General features: G+C 39.7%; 1 protein-coding gene across 3 annotated transcripts; it reads left to right on the top strand.

Annotated features, from left to right (window-relative positions):
• Nucleotides 1-514: 514 nt before the first annotated feature.
• DTD2 (D-aminoacyl-tRNA deacylase 2) lies at nt 515-18,420 on the top strand. 3 transcript variants are annotated; one of them, XM_023731483.1, is made up of 4 exons: nt 515-662; nt 12,865-12,934; nt 17,090-17,308; nt 17,514-18,420. In XM_023731483.1, exons 1-4 carry the CDS (start codon nt 552-554, stop codon nt 17,579-17,581), a joined length of 468 nt encoding a protein of 155 aa, XP_023587251.1. In that variant the 5' UTR covers nt 515-551; the 3' UTR covers nt 17,582-18,420. The 3 variants fall into 3 exon arrangements, with proteins under 3 accessions (XP_023587251.1, XP_023587252.1, XP_004376586.1); XM_023731484.1 differs by having other exon boundaries at nt 17,090-17,252; XM_004376529.2 differs by having other exon boundaries at nt 17,090-18,420.
• Nucleotides 18,421-19,834: the final 1,414 nt, after the last annotated feature.

A 19,834-nucleotide genomic window follows, 5' to 3' on the forward strand; every position in this document is an offset into this window, starting at 1 on the left:
GCATACCAATACATTTCCGCAACTGAGAAGTCAGAATGATTTATAGCATTCCTGACAGAGAGGCAGCGCTGTTTTATTGACTGGCGTCAGGAAATTTTTTGTAAGATTTATAGCTTTTAGTTCCTTCTCTTGCTTTCTGATTCAACTGATTCATTCTGTTTACTTATCTGCCTGCATAATGGGCATAATACGGACCTAAATCAAGCAGATTCCAAACATTTTAACACCTGGAAACCTAGGCTTTCGCAATTGAAAAATGTTTCTTCAAAAGGTTTGTGGGAAAGAGATCCAATGAGTCTTTTTCACCCGTTTGAAAGCATACACTGAGCGCCTTCTACAGTGCTAGGTAAGTTATGCGGAGGGGCTTAGACTTAGTCTTTGAAGTCAGCACATCCGGGACACCTGAGAACTACGTAGAGGCCCCGCCCCACCTGAGGGCGGAGCCTCGGTGGTCGGCCGGTCGCGGACCTCTTCTTCCTCCTTGCGCGCCCAGAGAGAATATTGCGCTGTAAGCAGCCTGAGCGCGTCGGGTCGCGGGGCAGGCTTGACCCATGGCCGAGGGCGGCCGGACGCTTCAGGCCCGGGCTCTCCTGCAGCAGTGCCTGCATGCCCAGCTGCAAGTACGCCCAGCCGAGGGGGACGTCGCGGCCCAGTGGGTGGAGGTAACGTCGGCCCGTTGTCCTCTGACGCTCTGGGGGCGGTTCTTTGCGGGCTGTCGCGGTGACTCGTTCCCCTACGTTTCCCTCCGGGCTGGTGATGTGGCCGGCGCGAGGCAGCCGGCTGGTGTGCCTGACACTGCCCTAGGTGGCCGGCCTGGCTGCGCTCCTCTCTGGGGTCCTGCACCACCTTCCCTGGGCTGAAAGCATGTTTCATGCTGAGAAGGAGCTCCCGGTTTTGTACCTTCTCTCACCGTCTGCCTACCTGAGCTTGGTGGACTTTAGGCCTAATTGTCTCAGATCTCTTGCTTCATAAGAGCAAAGGCCTTGCTACCTTTCTCATTGTTGGGGCTGCTCGTGACCTGTACAGGTCTGGTCCGAGCTTGCAGCTTAGGTTTGCTGGCGTTCAGACCTGTTTTTGATTTGTATTCCAGATTTCTTAGAACTTCTGTTATGTTGGCTGCAGCTAAGTCTTAGTATAGAAATGAACTTTCCCAAGAAACAATTTTATTTTCAAGAGACTTTTAAAAAAAATTTGACTGATCTCCAACTGGAAACAAACACCACGGTTTTTATAATAATGTTGCCTTGTTATGGAACACATTTCCTCCAAATAATTTAAAACATTCTCACCAATATGATTTCGTTTTACTTGCATACTTGCCTTTTTAAGATAGCCTCCTTCCCACCCCAAATAAAATGTTCTTTAAGGCCCTTGACTTATTTTTAGAGTAAGTTGAAATGTAAGAAAAATAAATTAGTTCATAATTAAGACCTTTGAAGATACTCAGAAACTTTAATGTAGAAGAATCTCATTCACCCAGACAATCCTAGTCACTGTGTTAAATACTACTAATGAACTATAGTATGTAGGTGATCATTCTTAAATCAGAGTCTGTTACTCTCTGCTTAGTTGGAACTATTCATAAGCATAAACATTTCTATATCTTTGCTTCGCCTCGTTCTCAAAAATTTATTTTTCTTATCCCTTTTTTTAAATGACCTTTTCTGAGGTCTTGATTTCACTTCCATATTTTGAAATCTTATTCCTTTTATGTTTGCTATTCTATCTAAAGACTTAACCTATTTTTATAGTTGCCTCACCTGGGTACAGTTCCCTGCCATTGAACCTTAAGCAAGTGCAGCCACCGTGGAGACTTGCGTGTTGCTGTGATGCTGAACAAGTTTCAGCGAAGCTTCCAGACTAAGACAGACTAGAAAGAAAGGCCTGGTGATCTACTTCTGAAAATCAGCCAGTGAAAACCAAGTAGATTACAATAGTCCAGTCTTGTGCGTGTGATCTCCATGAGCCTGGGGCCAACTAGGCAGTAGCTAACAACCATATGACATTATAAATCCAAACTATTAATCATATAGATTCTTTCCATGCTGCTTTATCTTTTTATGTTCATGCCACATCTTCTTATGCAAAATCATAGATATGTTATATCATCTTTCCAGACTATCAGTTTATATTTATAATCTTAGAGTTATGTTTCAAGGCATTCCCTCCCAATCCCACACATATGACTAAGTTAAAGAGCTGACATGTAATTAATCAGTGAAAAGGTGTAATTTTTTCCCTTTCTCAAGTATCCTCTTTCCTATTCTATAGTTAAAAGTTTTTGTTTTTAAACATTTTCATTGTCAGAGGACTTGAAGATTACTTGTTCTCAGTTTCATTCATTTAGACCTTTGTTATCACACACTATTGATTTTCTTCCTGGGAAGTGAACTAGAATAGAACTGCCCCATAGGGTTTCCAAGGAGCACCTGGTGGATTCGAACTGCCAACCTTTTGGTTAGCAGGCATAGCTCTTAACCACTATGCCACCAGGGTTTCCTTTAAACTTATAGTAAGAATTATCAGTACTTTTCCATGTAATGGAAATATTTTATACAGAAAGAAGCTACAGGAAGACAGCCCAAGATGGTCAGACACAACATGCTGTCACCCTGCAGCAAAGACCCAAGAAACCAAGTGAAATAGGTACAGATGACAATCCTAGAACCCTGAGCATCAAAAGGAAGGATGAAGAACTAGATGAAACACGAATTGGAAGGAGAAACTGAATGAAAACAGCAAACGAGAAGAGTTACGGATCAGAGGTACCCTGTCAGCCAGCCCAATACAGCATGGCCATCTTGAAACAAAGTAAGCAGTAACCCCAGGTGAGGAGCACAGGAAGGCAACTTCACAGAATTGCCAATAGGAGACAGAGAAACTGTGTAGACAAACATGGAGTAAAGCAAGATGAGCAGGACGTGAACCGGATCTATGAAGACAAAGTACAATAAGGCAGGCAAGAGCTCCAGGCATCCTGGCAGCCACAGAGCAGGGAGGAGCCAGGAACCAGAGACAGGACCACGCACAGCGGCGGTCCCTGACCATTAGAGTGGGTGGAGCACATGAAGTAGTAGATCCATAGACTGTCAGCAGGCAGCCCTCCACCTGACCAGATGCTAGACAGTGCCCCCCACTTTGCATTTTGCCGGGGCCAGGTCCTGATTACTGCATGCAGCTTAGGGGGAGTACCCCACCCCCCATACCTGGTGACCAGAGGAGCATGCTCCCCACCCCCACTGCCCCACCCACCCAGGTCCCAAGGTAGAAGCCCCTGTTCTCCCCCTCAGCCCCTCCTCACTCATGATCAGTGACACATGTCCACACCACCCATCACCACTCCCACTCTCCTGCCTACCTGGCGAGCAGCAGTGCATGTGCCCCGCACCACCCATCACTCCCCACCTGCCGCCCTGCCCACCCACGAGCAGCAGCATGCACTCCTCCACCACCAGATGCTGCCACCCTACCCACTCCTGTCTGCCACACTGCCCAGCTGATGATGAGTGACATGCATCCACCCCACCCAACCTCCCCCCCGCTGCTGCTGCCACCCCACCTACCAAGTAATAGATAGTGAGTACTTCTGTGCCACAGAACAGTGATCAGCAGAGTACGCGCACCCCGCCTGCCCTGATATATCAAAACAACAAAAAAATTAGGACAAAACAAACATACAATCAGTAAATATATAAATAAATAAAATAGCACCTTAATGCTTCGGAAACAGCAGACAATAACAAATAATATAAATAAGATAAGATGGTTCAAACAAGTGAGCAAAATGAAACCTTCCTGAGGAAGAAATGATGATAAAACTGCCTGAGAAGGAATTCAAAAGACTTATGTTTAGGATCCTCAAAGAGATCAAGGAAAACACAGGAAAAAACCCTGGAAGAATTCAGGAAAACAATACAAGAACAAAATGACAGACTCAATAGACAATTAAAAACGATACAAAAACAACAACTAGAATCAAAACTACAATGAGATACAATCTCACTCCAACAATACTGGCACTAATCAAAAAATAATAATAATAAATGTTGGAGAGGTTATAGGACGATTGGAACTCTTATGCACTACTAGTGGGAATGTAAAATGGTACAACCACTATGGAAAACAATTTGGCACCTCCTTAAAAAGCTAGAGATAGAAATACCATATGATCCAGCAATCTCACTCCTCGGAATATATCCTGGATAAATAAGAGCCACCACACAAATAGACATATGCACACCCATGTGCCTTGCAGCATTATTCACAATAGCAAAAAGATGGAAACAATCTGAATGCCCATCAACAGATAAATGGATAAACAAGTTATGGTGCATACACACAATGAAATACTACGGTGATGAATCCGCAAAACATCTCACAACATGGGTGAATCTGGAGGGCATTATGCTGAGTGAAATAAGTCAATCACTAAAAGACAAATATTGTATGAGACCACTATTATAAAAACTCAAGAAAAGATTTACACACAGAAGAAAACATTCTTTGATGGTTATGAGGATGGGGAGGGGAAGTCGCTAACTAGATAGTAGAAAAGTGTCAACTTTGGTGAAGGGAAAGAACAGTATAGAGGAAGTCTGCACAACTTGACCAAGGCAAAGTCATAGAAATTTCCTAGACACATCCAAACACATTGAGGGACCGAGTTGCTAGGGACCATGATCTCAGGGGACATCCAAGTCAATTGGCATAACATAGTTCATAAAGAAAATGTTTTACATTCTACTTTGGTGAGTAGCGTCTGGGGTCTTAAAAGCTTGTGAGCGGCCATCTAAGATACATCTATTGGTTCCATCCCATCCATAGCAAAGGAGACTGAAGGAAACCAAACACACAAGGAATACTAGCCTAAAGGACTACAACTACCATAGCTTTTGCCGGCATGCGCCCAGAAGAACTAGATGGTGCCCGTTTACCACCACTGACTGCTCTGACGGGATCACAACAAATTCAGATTCACAAAAGACATGAGATTTACTAGTCTGACAGAGACTGGAGGAACCCCTGAGACTATGGCCCCCAGACACCCTGCTAACTCAGAACTAAAGCCACTCCCAAAGCCCACTATTCAGACAAAAATTAGACAAGCCTATTAAAAATAAATAAATAAATAACACACATTAGGAACGTACTTCTTAGTTTAATCAAGTATATGAGACCAAATGGGCAACTCCTGCCCAAATGCAAGATAGAAGGCAGGAAGAGACAGGAAACTGGATGAATGGACATGGGGAAGCCAGGGTGGAAAGGGGGAGAGTGCTGTCACATTGTAGGGATTGCAGCCAATGTCACAAAACTGTGTGTGTATAAATTTTTGAATGAGGAACTAACTTGAGCTGTAAACTTTCACCTAAAGCATAATAAAATTTTTTTAAAAGTTAGAAGTTCAGAAGATTAACAAAATATCAGAAATAGATAACACAATGGAAGGACACAGAAGTAGAATTGAATCAATGGAAGAAAGAATCAGTGAAATAGAAGACAAACCCTTGATACTAATTTGTTTGAGGAATACTCAGAAAAAAGAGTGAAGAAAAATGAAGAATGCCTAAGAATTATGTGAGACACAATCAAGAGGAATAATTTGTGTGTAATGGAAATTCCAGAAGAGGAGAAAAAAAAGTACAGAGAATTTTTTTTAAATTTTTTTATTGTACGTTAGATGAAGGTTTACAGAGGAAATAGTTTCCCATTAAACAGTCAGTACACATATCGTTTGATGACATTGGTTAACAATCCCACAACATGTCAAAACTCTCTGTTCTCAACCTTGAGGACCCTTTTTTTAGTGAAAATATACATAACCAAAGTTACACCATTTTGAAAGTTTCTACAGTACAATTTAGTGACATCGATTACATTCTTCCAGTTGTGCTGCTATTCTCACTGTCCTTTTCCAAATTATTCCATCACCATTATCTTCAACTCACTGTCTCCTAGGCTTCCCATCAGACCTTTTGAGTTGCTGTTGTCAATTTGATCTCACAGAGATAATTCTTTTTTTCTTGTACCTTAGATGATTTGCAGAACAAATACTTTCTCATTAAACAGTTAATACGCATATTTCCCTATGATATGGTTAAGAACCCCATGACATGTCAACACTGTCCCTTCTCAACCTTGGGTTCCCTATCAGCAGCTTTCCTGTCCCCTCCTGCCTTCTAGTCCTTGTCCCTGGACTGCTGGGACTCATTAATCCTGTTTTGTTTTATGAGGCTGTCCAATCCCCGGCTGAACGGTGAACCTCGGGAGTGACTTCACCACTGAGCTAAAAGGGTGTCCAGGGGCCATACTCTCGGGGTTTCTCCAGTCTGTCAGGCCAGTAAATCTGGTCTTTTTTTGTGAGTTAGAATTTTGTTCTACATCTTTTTCCAGCTCTGTACAGGACCCTCTGTTGTGACCCTGGTCAGAACAGTCAGTGGTAGTAGCCGGGCACCATCTTCCTGTACTGGACTCAGTCTGGTAGAAGCCGTGGTAGCTGTGGTCCGTTAGTCCTTTGGACTAATCTTTTCCTTGTATCTTGTTCTCTTCCTTCTCCCTTGCTCCTGAAGGGATGAGATGAGTGGAGTATCTTAGATGGCTGCTCACAGGCTTTTAAGACCCCAGACGCTACTCACCAAGGTAGAATGTAGAACACTGTCTTTATAAACTGTGTTGTTCCAATTGAGCTAGATGTTCCCTGAGACCATGGTCCCCACAGCCCTCCGCCCAGCAGTTCAGTCCTTTAGGAAGTTTGGATGTGTCTATGGAGCTTCCATGACCTTTCCTTGTACAAGTTGTGCTGGCTTCCCCAGTAATGTGTACTGTCTTACCCTTCACCAAAGTTATTACTTATCTATTTAGTTCCCCCCTACTCCTCCCATCCCTCGTAACCAACAAAGATTGTTTCTTTTTGTGTGTAAACTTTTACATGACTTATACAGTAGAGGTCTCATACAATATTTGTCCTTTTGTGATTGACTTATTTCACTCAGCATAATGTCCTCCAGTTTTGTTCCTCTTACCCTCCTGTGCTGAGTTCCTTTTGTTTGTGGATGTTTTTTCATTTCTTTTGTTTTTGTAGGTTTTGTTTTTACTGCGACGTTATGATTTTCTTCTTTATTTTGATGAGTAGGTTTGTTAACTTTCTTGGTGGTTACCGTGAAATTTACTCTTATATTCCTAGATTTGAACCAGTCTATTATTACTTGCTATCGCTTGACTTCTCCAGTAGAAGATTCTATATCTACACGGTTTATTCCCTCTTTTATTGTTCTGATGCTGTTGTCATTTACAGATTAATGTTTCTGGTTCCCTGTTGTAATTCTTTTGGTTTTGGGTAGTCCTTAAGAGCTCATTTCCTAGACTGGTATCTGGCTAGTACAATCGTGTGTCCTGTATTCAGCCTGTGGTCTGATATTGTTTGTTCTCAGAACGAAGGACTTCATTTAATAAGTCTGGTAAGTTTGGTGCGGTTTTTACATAGTCCCTTAATTTCTGTTTACCTGGAAATGACCTCATTTCACTATCATATTTGAACGAGAGTTTTACAGGATATATTCTTGGCTGGCAATGTTTTTCTTTCAAGGTTTCATATATGTCATCCCATTGCCTTCTTGCCTGCGTAGTTTCTGCTGAATAATCCGAGCTTAGTCTTATTGTTTCTCCTCTGTACGTGACTTTTTGTTTTTCTTGAGCTGCTCTCAGGATTCTTTGTTCGTCTTTGGTTTCAGTGAGTGTGATTATGATATGCCTTGGTGATTTTCTTTTGGAGTCTATCCTATATGGAGTTCACTGAGCTTCTTGGATAGTCAGCTTTTCATCTTTCATGATACTGGGTAAGTTTTCTGTCAGCAATTCTTCAATGATCCTCTCTGTGTCATCTGTTTTCTCCCCCTATTCTGGAACTCCGATCACTCACAGATTTTTGCTTTTGATTGTATCCCACGTAATTCTCGGGGTCTCTTCATTTTTCTTCGTTCTTTTTTCTGATTTTTCCTCAAACAGAGTTGTATTCAAGTGTTTGTCTTCAGTTCCGCTGATCCTGTCTTCCACTGTTTCAAATCTGTTCCTCAGCCCTTCTATGACACTGTCCATTTCTGAAATCTTGTTGTTTGTCTTTTGGATTTCTAATTGTTGTTTTTGTATAATTTCTAGTTGAGAATTTATTTTGGCGTTTTGTTCCTGCATTATTTTCCTGAATTCTACCATTTTTTTGTCTGTATTTTCCATGAATTTGTTTGCCTTTTCCATGAATCTGTCTATTTTTTCCTCCTTTTTGTCTGCTTTTTGCTTCAATTCTTGGATAATTCTGAGTATTAGAGGTTTGAATTCACTATCAGGTAGTTCTAGTGCCTTTTCTTCTATTGGAAAGACATGGTGTTTTATGTTTAATGTCTACAGGAACCATCCTTTCCTGTTTTTGTAAATGTTTTGATATTGTCAGCTGTCTTCGGGGCATTCAGTAGTTATTTTTCTTGCTTATTGATTGTAAATTTGTTTGTTTCATCCTTTTTTTTTTTAATTTGGCTGTGTCTGAGCAGGTGGGCTGTGTGTTCTTTGTTGTGCTTGTCTGTGGGCACAATACTTTTCGCCTCCTTCTTGAATTGGCAGGGTCAGTTGCTCAGATATGGTACAGCAGGGCAGGTCTAGCTGAAGAAGAGTTGCTGGGATGGGTTGTCTCTGACACTTACTACAGCCACCAGGGCGGGTTAGTAATCAGTGCAGGGTAGGTTCCAGTAGGCCATGTCTGTGCTGCTTGGTGATGTGATGTTAAGTGCACACGGTGCAGGTAGGGAGGGGGGAGATTGTGATGTGTGGAGCTAAGGGGTATGGGAGAGAGGAGAGAGGAACAGGAGTCAAAAACATACAAACAAAAAAGAGTGCTAGGGGAGTTTGCCGTTGGAGTGGAGAGATGAGAGACTATGAAATGGAGAAAAACCAAAAGAGGGGAAGAAGAAAAGAAAAGAATGAATAAATAAAAATTAGAAAAAAGAACAGCAAAGCTCCCAGGGATCCCACCGGTACGGCTGCGAGGTCTGGGGAAGTTGTTCCCAGCTGTTGAAGTACAGCCTGGCTAGACGGCGAGGAGGAATTAAGCTCCAGGTATTCAGGGACAGGAAAAGAAGGAAGGTATAGAGTGATGAGAAACTGAGTAATGAAGAAAGACAAAAAGGGAAAAGAGGGAAAAGAAAACAAAACAAATTTTAAAAAAAGAACAAGAAAAGCCCCCCAAAAAAACAGGAAAAAAAAACGCCACTAAAAAAGAAATACCCTCAGGGATCCCTCTGCGCATCTGTGCAAGCTGAGGGGGTAGGTTCCAAGCCGCATAGCACTGCCCAGCCAGAACAGGCTCCCAACTCTAGAAAAGAAAAAGAAGCAAACAATTCAGAGCAAACAAACAAACAAACAAAAAGTCCCAGGAACCCACCAGTGTGGCAGCACAGACTGGGAAGCAGTTCCACACCCGAACGGAGCTCTGCAGCCCCTTAAGAAGAAGCAAAGATGGTGCCCGCAGCCAGGTATTTGAGCGAGAGGAGGGGGAGGTGGTGAGAGGTAAGGAAGAAATCAAAAGAAGTGGAAAAAAGCAACACCAGCAGCCAACAAATGACACTCAGGGAGTCTGCCAGTGCAGGTATGTAGAATCCAAGCAGCCCATGCTTCCCAGCCAAGAGACTGTGGCCAAGAGAAGCAGAGGAGGCCGAGTGAGGGTGAAAAAGGGTGGGGTTGGGAAAGCATGTATTGCCGGTTACCGGTTGTTCTGTTTCCTGCTGGAAACTCCATGAAGCTGCTTTCTCGTACCCCCTATTTGCTGGTCTCTGATAGGAGTCCAGCATGGCGGATCTGCGCAGCGTTAACTGATAGGGGACCTGTGCATGAATCCCTCCTCGCTCTCCGTTCTCTGTCAGTTTCTCACTCCATTTGGTGCTTGGCTGAGTTCTTTATCTCTTCATTTGATGTTTTAGGGTTTCAGGATTGCTGTTTTCTCTGTTTGGCTTAGTTTTTTGGATCTTTGCTGTGGAGAAACAGCATGCTTCTGCTTAGAGTGCCATGTTACCGGAAGTCTCAAAAGTACAGAGAATTTTTGCAGATGTATTGGCAGAAAACTTTCCAAATATCATGAAAGACAGGAAGCTTTCTATCCAATAAGGCCAACAAACCCCATACATTATAGACCCCAAAAGAAATTCACCAGAACATATTGTAAGCAAACTTTTTAAAACCAAAGACAAAGAAAGAATTGTGAAAGCAGCTCATGAAAAATGAAATATCACTTACAAGGGGACACCAATAAGACTGAATGCTGATTTCTTGTCAGAGACTATGCAGGCAAGAAGGTAATGGGATGACATGTATAAAATCCTGAATGAAAAAAATTGTCAAACCAAGAATCATATATGCAGCAAAACTGACCTTGAAAAATGATGGAAATCAAAGAGAAAACCAGACCGGCCTTATAAGAAATATTAAAGTGAGCCCTTCAGATAGAGATCGAACGATATCAGGTAACAACCTGAGATAAAGACACATGACAGCGTCAGGCAGATACCAACTCAGATAAAGATTTCACAAAAGTAAAATGAAGCTACAAAACTGACTACAGGGAACCAGAGATGTTCAGCTGTAAACGACAACAACTACAAAACAAAACAGAATAAAAGGTGTAGTAATAGAACTTCCATATGGAGAGGAAGTCAAAGTGAAAATTAATACATCTACTCACCAAAATGAAGAAGAGAATAAAAAAGACTCAGTAAACACAAAAACAACAGTGACTGATAGGAAAAGAAAATCCACATACAAAAAGAACTCAGCAGAAAAGAGGAACAAAGAAACTGTTAACACTACAAAAAAAAGTGTAACGAAATGAAGCAGTGAATTCATGCCTATTGTTAATCAGTCTTAATGTAAATGGATTAAATTCATCAGTTAAGAGACAGAGAGTGGCAGAATGAATAAAACAAAAAATAAGACCCATCAATATAGTGCCTACAAGAGACACACCCTAGACACAAAGATATAAATAAGTTAAAAATCAAAAGATGGAAAATATATATCAAGCAAAAAGAAGCTACAAGGAAAGTGATTTTAACTTGAAGACAAGAATCTGTAGACCTCAACTGGAGATCTATTACTGAGATAAACTAAAAGAAAATACCTTAATGAGGAGATGGTGTGGGTGAGTAGAAAGGTGTTTATTTCTGCACATAATTACTTATTTCTGACATTGCAAGTGTCCCAATATGAACATACTTAAGATTTTGGCTCTTGCTGAAATCATGCCGGTGATGAGACCTGTGACAGTGGAGCAGACATCTATATCATTCAACATCTCCTTATTATGAGTGTGCATTTGAGGTCCTTGCCTGTTGTTCTAGAAGCACAGTTGTACTTTTTACAAATGACTTCTTTTCCAGATAAATCAGGTGTGAGTGCAGAGCTACATTTATGTTTACATATAAAACCATTTATATAACACATAAAGCTTGATAGGTACAGTTTGAATGTTAATGCAGGCAACAGACAAATTGAGTCCCTTTTATATACAAAACAGTCTGCAAAGTGATTTAGAAGTTAAAATGTGAAATCATGCCTATCCCCTTAAATTTATTTTTACATACTCATTTAATAAACACTTATATAGCACTTGGAGTCCTGGTGGCACAGTGGTTAAGAGTTCGGCTGCTAACCAAAACATCAGCAGTTCTAATCCACCAGCTGCTCCTTGGAAACCCTATGGGGCAGTTCTGCTCTGTCCTACAGGGTCACTGTGGGTCAGAATTGACTCAACGGCAACACGTTTTTGTTTTGTTTTGTTTTTATATAGTGCTTACTATGAACCAGGCACTGTAGTAAGCACTTTACAAATATTAATTCATTTAAGCTCTTCAAGCCAACGAGGTTAATAAACAAAATAAAAAATCTAATGATCAGAATCAAAATCACTTATCAAGTGTCTCTTTTCCGTACAATTATAAGCGTTGCACTAAGTAAGGGAAATAGTTTCTGTCCTACTGGAGCTAATAAAAAAATATCCAAGTCATTATATAAAATAAATAGACTTAAGTATAGGCCACATTCTCTGATAGCAAACAACCTTGTGACAGAACTTTATATCATACATGGAATTTCCAAGCCCTAATCACTATGTTTAGGAGCCCTGGTGGCGAAGTGGTTAAGAGCTCAGGCTCCTGACCGTAAAGTCAGCAGTTCAAATCCACCAGTCGCTCCTTGGAAACCCTATAGGGCAGTTAAGCTCTGTCCATAGGGTCACTGTGAGTCGGAGTCAACTCGACGGTACACAACAACAATCACTACGTTTGTTTAAAGCATTAACAACAATAATAATAAAATGGACAGTTTCCTAGAGTTTATTAAAATAGAATCAGACCCTTATTTTCATTATCTTCGAGCAAATGGATTAGAAAGAATAAATGATGATGTCAAAAGACATTAGTCACACTATTGCTTATCCATCAACCATATGTGGTATAATGTGATTTCACTTGGTATTGAATAAATGGGACCCTGCAAACTAATTATTTCTAAGTCTGTCAGGCTTACTTAGGGAAGAGGAGGTGGTTGATGGTCCCAATGTTTTGATTATAAATAAAATGTTTGAAGACATAACTTGTGGACTTCACTGTTCTTGGCTGTATTTTAAACTTAATTTTTGAAAGAAATGATAACTGAGATAATTGAAACCTGAAAAAGATTTTTTTCTCATATCAAATCTACTGTAAAACTTATCTTCCTTTGCTTTTAGCCTCTTTGCCTGTAACAGTTGTAAAACTTTACTTGTTCAGCTCTGTATCTCTATGTAGAAGTTTCTTTCTAATCTGAGTTTACTATTGTGATTTCTCGTAGGTTCAGAGAGGATTAGTGATCTACGTGTGCTTTTTCAAGGGAGCTGATAAAGAACTTCTTCCCAAAATGGGTATGTGTTTGATGTTGTTTCTTTTTTAAGACTAAGAATGAAGAGCAATAGACAGATGAACCAGAAAGAAGAAAAAGCATGATCTTAACTTGTGCTGGTAGAGAAGTTAGAGATGATTTGACTCTGTCTATTATTGTTAGCTTTAACTAGTATTTCAACTAGTATTTTCTGTCCATTCCAAAGTATAAAGTAAGCAAGTATGGTAAATTTCTTTTAAAACATCGTGCAGCATTTCAGATGGCTTATAGATTGGCACATACCCACAATACACTTTGAGATTCAGCCAAGGATACAGAAACTTGTTGGAACCAGGGTGGCCATCTAGGGAGAAACAGATGCTACATTTCTTATTATAGTTTTCCTTAGCCCCCAGAGTCCCTAAAATGGCCATGTGGCTGCCAGTGACGCTGTCTGTAAAAGGTGTGGGGTTCCATTAAATCTCAACAGCTGAGGCTTCCACCATTATTATAGAAGAATTTACACTAACCATTTATTCACTCCTTTATAGGAAATGTGTATAAATAAAAGGTTCTCCTGGTTCTTGAACCAAACTCAGTGTCACCAAAGCCACACCACCTCCAGCGACAGAGAAAGCAGAGTCAGTGTTCAGGCGTCTCTTAATAATAATTTATCTGCCTGTAACTTTCCAGTATGCTGGACAGTCCGTTAGCACTGCACATTTCCTTGTGATAATTACATACGTTCAGATATATCAAATCATATACTGTCTCAAACATAACAATTATGTAAAAAGAAAAAGAAAGATCTTGAAATAATGGGGCTATCCCTACGACTGGGGACAAGTTATATTCTCATGAGTAAAGGACAGCACCTGTAGTTGGATTAATAAGAGATATAAATTACACATATGGCTAGTTGAAGCAAGCATGCAAAAGTTAAACTAGAAGAATTTTAAGTAGTGACACTCGGGTAAATAGCCTAACGAGGAACAGCTTGGACAAAGAGCTAAAGCTTTTAGAGGGAATTTTTACTAGTAATCAAATGTGTTTGACTAGTTTTTAGCTTTGTCAGAGGGTAAAAACTGACTGGATTTAAAAAGGAGTTATGATAGGTGAGGATGGAAAGCCAGCAACTAATAATATGAAATTTGAATCCAGAGGATAATAGGGAGCCACTGAAGGGTTTAAGGAGAAAATGAGGGCTTCTGTTATAGAGGTCAGAGCCCTGGTGGTGCAGTGGTTAAGAGTTCGGCTGCTAACTAAAAGGTCAGCAGTTCGAATCCACCAATGGCTCCTTGGAAACCCTATGGGGCATCTCTACTCTGTTGTGCAGGGTAGCTATGAGTCGGAATCAACTCGACAGCAATGGGTTTAGTTTTTTTTTTTTAATTTATTATAGAGGTTGATTTGCCAGGTTCTTATACTTGAGTATTGGACGTTCTGTCCACTTACCTAAATATAATGTTTTGCCTTAGATTAAATATTTATTGACCCTAAAAAGTATAGTAGAAATCTTCAAAAACAGGAAGAAAATTTGTGTTACTCTGACTTAAATCCTAAACTTGTTTCGTGAGTTCTTAAATGAATCTTAATCATAATATGATGAAATGCACCAACCATATCCAAGCTGTATCTTGTTTTACAGTGATGAAGTTTTGTGGGCTTCCATTACATGTTTTTGTGAGTTTACTTTAAATATATGCTTAAGATTGTGGTTTAATAAGAATTAAAAACACTGAGGACATCTATCTGCCTCAACTTCTTTAGTGAATAGTCTAACACAAAGTTTTATATGTTATGATTCTCAGTAAAGAGCTATATGACTCTATGAAGCACCTTCTGCTGGTGTGAGTTATAAGCAAATTAAGTCCATTTATTATTGATACCTTTAGCTTATACTTCCCGGGAGGAAAAGTAAGCCAGTGTGGTGGGATTCTCTTAAACCCGACCTCATACTTACTACATGGATTCAGATCTTTCCAATCAAATCATGTCTCCATAGGTAACATAACAATCAGTTGTACCGATGAAGTCTGAAATAGCATAGCTACCATAGAGATATAAAGGATCTTGCTCAATTCATCTTCAGTATAATTGGACTGAGATCCAGGGACCTGTCAAAGCTTAACTTACCACGTATATCATTAGAGATACTTGATTGATAACTTGTCTTAGGATCTTTGAGTTTCCAACATGCCTTTAATTCATTGTCTCATTTTAATTATACTTACTGATAATTTTGTATTTGTATTATATTTATTTCTACATACTGATAATTGGTATACCAACAGCATTAATTGAATTCTCATGGATGACCAGTAGAGGGAGTCTGTGGAAGTATAGTAAATTGTCCTTACCTCTGCACTGTTACCCCAAATTACTCAACTAGTCTGTTGCTAGCCTGAGGCCTGGATAGCTGGATAGTGATTTCTGTTGGCATGAAGTGCTCTGGAGAGTTATAGTTTCTTAGAAGCAGTCAATAAATGGGCTGGTTAAATAGCAGTGTCCTGTTTGTAATGGAGAAAATTAGAGGTATTTAAAAATAGATGTTAGTTAAGTGACATTTGATGGTGCTTGATGCATAGTTTAGAAACTCATATGGGTGTTCACCTTGGCAGGTTTTTACCAGGTTAATTCCCTGATTCGTAGAGTGGGGAAAGGATGATGAATCCTTGCTATAATTTACTATAGACTCTAATTGAAACCATCGACTACCCTACCAGAAAGCATGTCTTTTCTAGTCCAATTTTTGAGCAGGAGTGTGAGGTTTATATAGTTTCTCTCTTGTACCGTTTGTCCTTTCAGGACTGCTCTGTTCTTTGCAAGCAGAAATCATTTATACCTTTATACAGGTAGGGAGATCCCAAGGCTGTTTCTATTCAACATCTCTTTTGTTTGTTGTTTCGAAACGGTTATTGTTGAGATTGTAAAGGTTTTCTGTATTTCGGTTTTTAGCTACACATAGATTTTTATGGTAGTTTTGACACTTCTCATTAGTTATAGAGTATGATTTCATAAATACTGCAAAATAATGACTGTTTTCTCGTATGTATATGGAGTAGTGCCAGTAACTGTTTTAATTTAATTTAAATTTTTCAGTAGTAACAATGAATTTCTGATGATCCCTGCTTTCGCTTTTACTTTTTACCCTGGAATATTACCAGTGGATTATATTTGTAAAATGATTCGTCCATGTTAATAGTGCCTTTGAGGTTACGAAACTGCAGAATTAGCTGGCTTATAATGGGATTGAACCTGTAACCTGGCCTCATTAACATAGAACTCTAGGCAACTACCACTAAGTTTAAAATAATCAATGCACTAAAATTTTGATTTCATATTCTTTGTAATAAAGCAGAATTTGGTGTGAGTAGGATTTGTTGTGGTCTTTTTCCAGTGGGCTTTACTTAATGAAATATAAAAAGGAACCAGGAAGGCAAAATCTTCTCATATATCCCGGGGACAACAATATTTTGAGGTTCCAGTATACAGTTAATTCTTTAGACCTTTCTGATGGATTTACTGTTGTTGTGTGCCACCGAGTTAATTCCAACTCATAGCAACCCTAAAGGATGGAGTAGAACTGCCCCATAGGGTTTCCAAGGAGTGGCTAGTGGATTTGAACTGCTGATCTTTTGGGTTAGCAGCCAAGCACTTAACCACTGTGCCACCAGGGATTTACTGTTAGGTGATCTTAACTGTCATGTCAGATTTAAAACACCATGCCGTTTTCTGTATCAGATTTGCCTTATTTTTGCTTAGATCATTTAGCTTAGTGAAGTGGTTTTTAAAATCTAAGTACATACCTGTGAGGAATTAAACAATCAACTATGCGAGACCAAACGGACAACATTTACCCAAAAGCAAAGATAAGAAAGCAAGGAGGGGCAGGGAATCTGGATGGATGGAAATGGGGCTGGCAGGGTGGAAATGGTGACAGTGCTGACAAGTTGCGCGGATTGTAACCAATGTCACGGAACAATTTGTGTATGAATTGTTGAAGGGGAATCTAATTTGCTATGTAAACTTTCACCTAAAACACAATGAAATATCTTTTTAAAAATCTAAGTACAGACTTGGGGTAAGAAGCATGAGCTGACAATTGAGCATGAAACATGAGATTGCGGACTATTTAAAAGATTGATGGTTTTGTTTGTTTTTCACTTCAGAATGTTTTCCCTTTCTTCCCACCCAGTTAATACACTATTAAATGTGAAATTAAGTGAGACAGAAAATGGCAAGCACACCTCTGTATTGGATCTGCCTGGCGACATTCTTATCATTCCTCAAGCCACTCTTGGAGGGAAAGTGAAAGGAAGAAACATGCAGTATCACTCTAACTCTGGAAAAGAAGAAGGGTTAGAACTTTATTCCCAGTTTGTGACTCTATGTGAAAAAGAATTAGCTGCTAACAGTAAGTGTGCTGAAGCTGGGGTTGTGGTGAAACACGGCACTTATGGGAATAGGCAGGTGTTAAAGCTGGATACCAATGGACCATACACACACCTAATTGAGTTTTGAACAATTAAAGATCGTTACTACAATTGTTTTCTGGAATAAAATGATCTGAACTGTTAATGGATTTTCTTCTCCTTTATCTTAAACACTAATATTTCCAGATTTTGCAGCATTTTTAGACAAAACACCTGGGTCCCACACACAGCTCTGCAACCTGCTTATTGGATGAGTTGGGTAAGTCACCTAAACTGAGGCTCTCCGTCACTTTCATCTCACTTTCTTCCTATCCTCTAACTCAAAAGTTTGAAAAGATATTTTATTTACTTCATAGTCATTGTGGAAATGTTCTTAGAGAGTTATATTTGAAAGATTATATACATTTGGAGTATTTTGCAATGAAGAATTTTGTGCAATCAAGAAAAAATCATTATACCCTCAAATTTATGTAGTATGTAACAAAAATAACTACTTACATTAAAATTAGGTAAAATCCAGCACAAACCAATCATAACTTTGTCAATTTTGTTTTGCCATTTCAGTTCTCCTTATTTGTAATGAAAGAATATGTGGCTTACTATTCTTTTTAATAATATGTTAAAATTTAATGTAGAAATATTATTGTATATTATAACATTATGTTCCATGAATAAGTGCTTTAAATTATTTTAAGAATCTTCAGCTGAAATAAGAACAAGGTACAGAGAATTACAAGTTGTTTTTATTTAAAATATAGATGGGTTAATATTCTCTTTTTCAGCTTTAAGCTTTTATGAAGTTCCTTTCCTGTTGAATTAGATTACTGTAAAAGGAAGAAAAGCAGAAGCTTTCTACTTGAAATTATTTGAAAATAAGTTGACTTGTTCATTTCAACATTATTTGCTTGATGGTTTTTTAAAATAATTTTTTTTATTAGTGATATAAGAGAGACAGCTAATAAGGTAGACTTTCAAATGTGTCTTAGCCATCTAGTGCTGCTATAACAGAAATACCACATGTGGATGACTTTAACAAACAGAAATTTACTCTCTCCCAGTCTAGTAGGCTAAAGTCCAAATTCAGGGTGCCAGCTCCAGGAGAAGGCTTTCTCTCTGTCGGCTCTGGAGGAAGGTCCTTGTCATTAATCTTCCCCTGGTTGAGGAGCTTCTCAGCACAGGAACCCTTGGTCCAAAGGACACACACACTCTGCTCCTGGCACTACTTTCTTGGTGGTAAGAGGTCCCCCTGTCTCTCTGCTCACTTCTCTCCATTATATCTTGAAAGAGATTGACTCAGGATACAACCTAATCTTGTAGATTGAGTCCTGCCTCATTAACCTAACTGCCTCTAATCCTGCCTCATTAACATCATAGAGACAGAATTTCCAACACATAGGAAAATCACATCAGATGACACAATACTGGGAGTCATGGCCTAGCCAAGTTGACACGTATTTTGGGGGGGGCACAATTCAGTCATAATAAAAGGCAAGAAGGGAAGATAGAGAATATAAAAAATTGGAAGAATAAATGAGTCAATGAAAGGTAATACTCCCAATTTTTGAGAACTCCTCTGACCTGATTTTAAAGGGTGTTTTTTAAGAGTGGAAACCCTGGTGGTGTAGTAGTTAAGAGTTACAGCTGCTAACCAAAAGGTTAGCTGTTCCAATTCACCAGGCATTCCTTGGAAACTCTTTGGGGCAGTTCTGCTCTGTCCTATAGGGTCACTATGAGTCAGAATTGACTCGACGGCAGTAAGTTTGGTTTTTAAGAGTAGAAACCACACAATAAAAAAAAAAAATCACAAACCAGGTAGGGATAGAACAAACTGTTATTTCCAAAATCATGGATATAGAGAAGCAATATGAAAAATAAACATATAAATAATTAAAATAACCACAAAAATAAAATAAGGAAAGATATGTTGTGTAATATTTAAATAAGTGTTGTAAGATGAAGGAAATAGAAAAATATGCTGTGGGGATATGTGCCATTAAAATATGGATATATAAAGGCCTCTATGCTGCACAACATGTTGAGACTTGTCCCTAACATGTTGAGACTTGTCACGACTTGTTTTTCCAAACCCGTTACTGATTGGCTTGTTTACCTGAATTCCTCCTCCCTTGCCCGAAACTTATTGTTATTCACCCAAAGCCCATTGTTCTGTTATTTGCTTCACTGCTTGCTGTACTGACTATAAATAAACTCCTGAGACTGAAGCCGGGGTCGACTCCTCAGAGTGACCCTCCTGGCCCCACTTCTCTGTAAGAGTTGTGTTTGGTTACTGTCTCCGCCATCCCGACATTCACCGCCGCTGTGACAGATGGTGCCCCGTGTGAGGGGCTGCGACAGATGGTGTCCCGTGTAAGGGTGCTGTACACACCCTCTCACTCAATCTCTGAAGGTGGTGAGTATAAGACGCGCATCTATCTTGGTCTGCTTTTACAGCCCCGGGAGCGGCGGGGCTTTTCCGTGGGTGGAACTTTCCCAGACGCTCTCAATTC

This window comes from Trichechus manatus, unplaced genomic scaffold (assembly GCF_000243295.1).
Source record: "Trichechus manatus latirostris isolate Lorelei unplaced genomic scaffold, TriManLat1.0 scaffold00043, whole genome shotgun sequence".
NCBI lineage: Eukaryota > Metazoa > Chordata > Mammalia > Sirenia > Trichechidae > Trichechus > Trichechus manatus.

What these genes read in the sequence shown, in the direction of transcription:
- DTD2 (XM_004376529.2), top strand. Translation starts at nt 552, where the DNA reads ATGGCCGAGGGCGGCCGGACGCTTCAGGCCCGGGCTCTCCTGCAGCAG. An exon ending in TCGCGGCCCAGTGGGTGGAG is followed by an intron (nt 663 to 12,864) that starts GTAACGTCGGCC and finishes GATTTCTCGTAG; the next exon opens with GTTCAGAGAGGATTAGTGAT. An exon ending in AGAACTTCTTCCCAAAATGG is followed by an intron (nt 12,935 to 17,089) that starts GTATGTGTTTGA and finishes CTTCCCACCCAG; the next exon opens with TTAATACACTATTAAATGTG.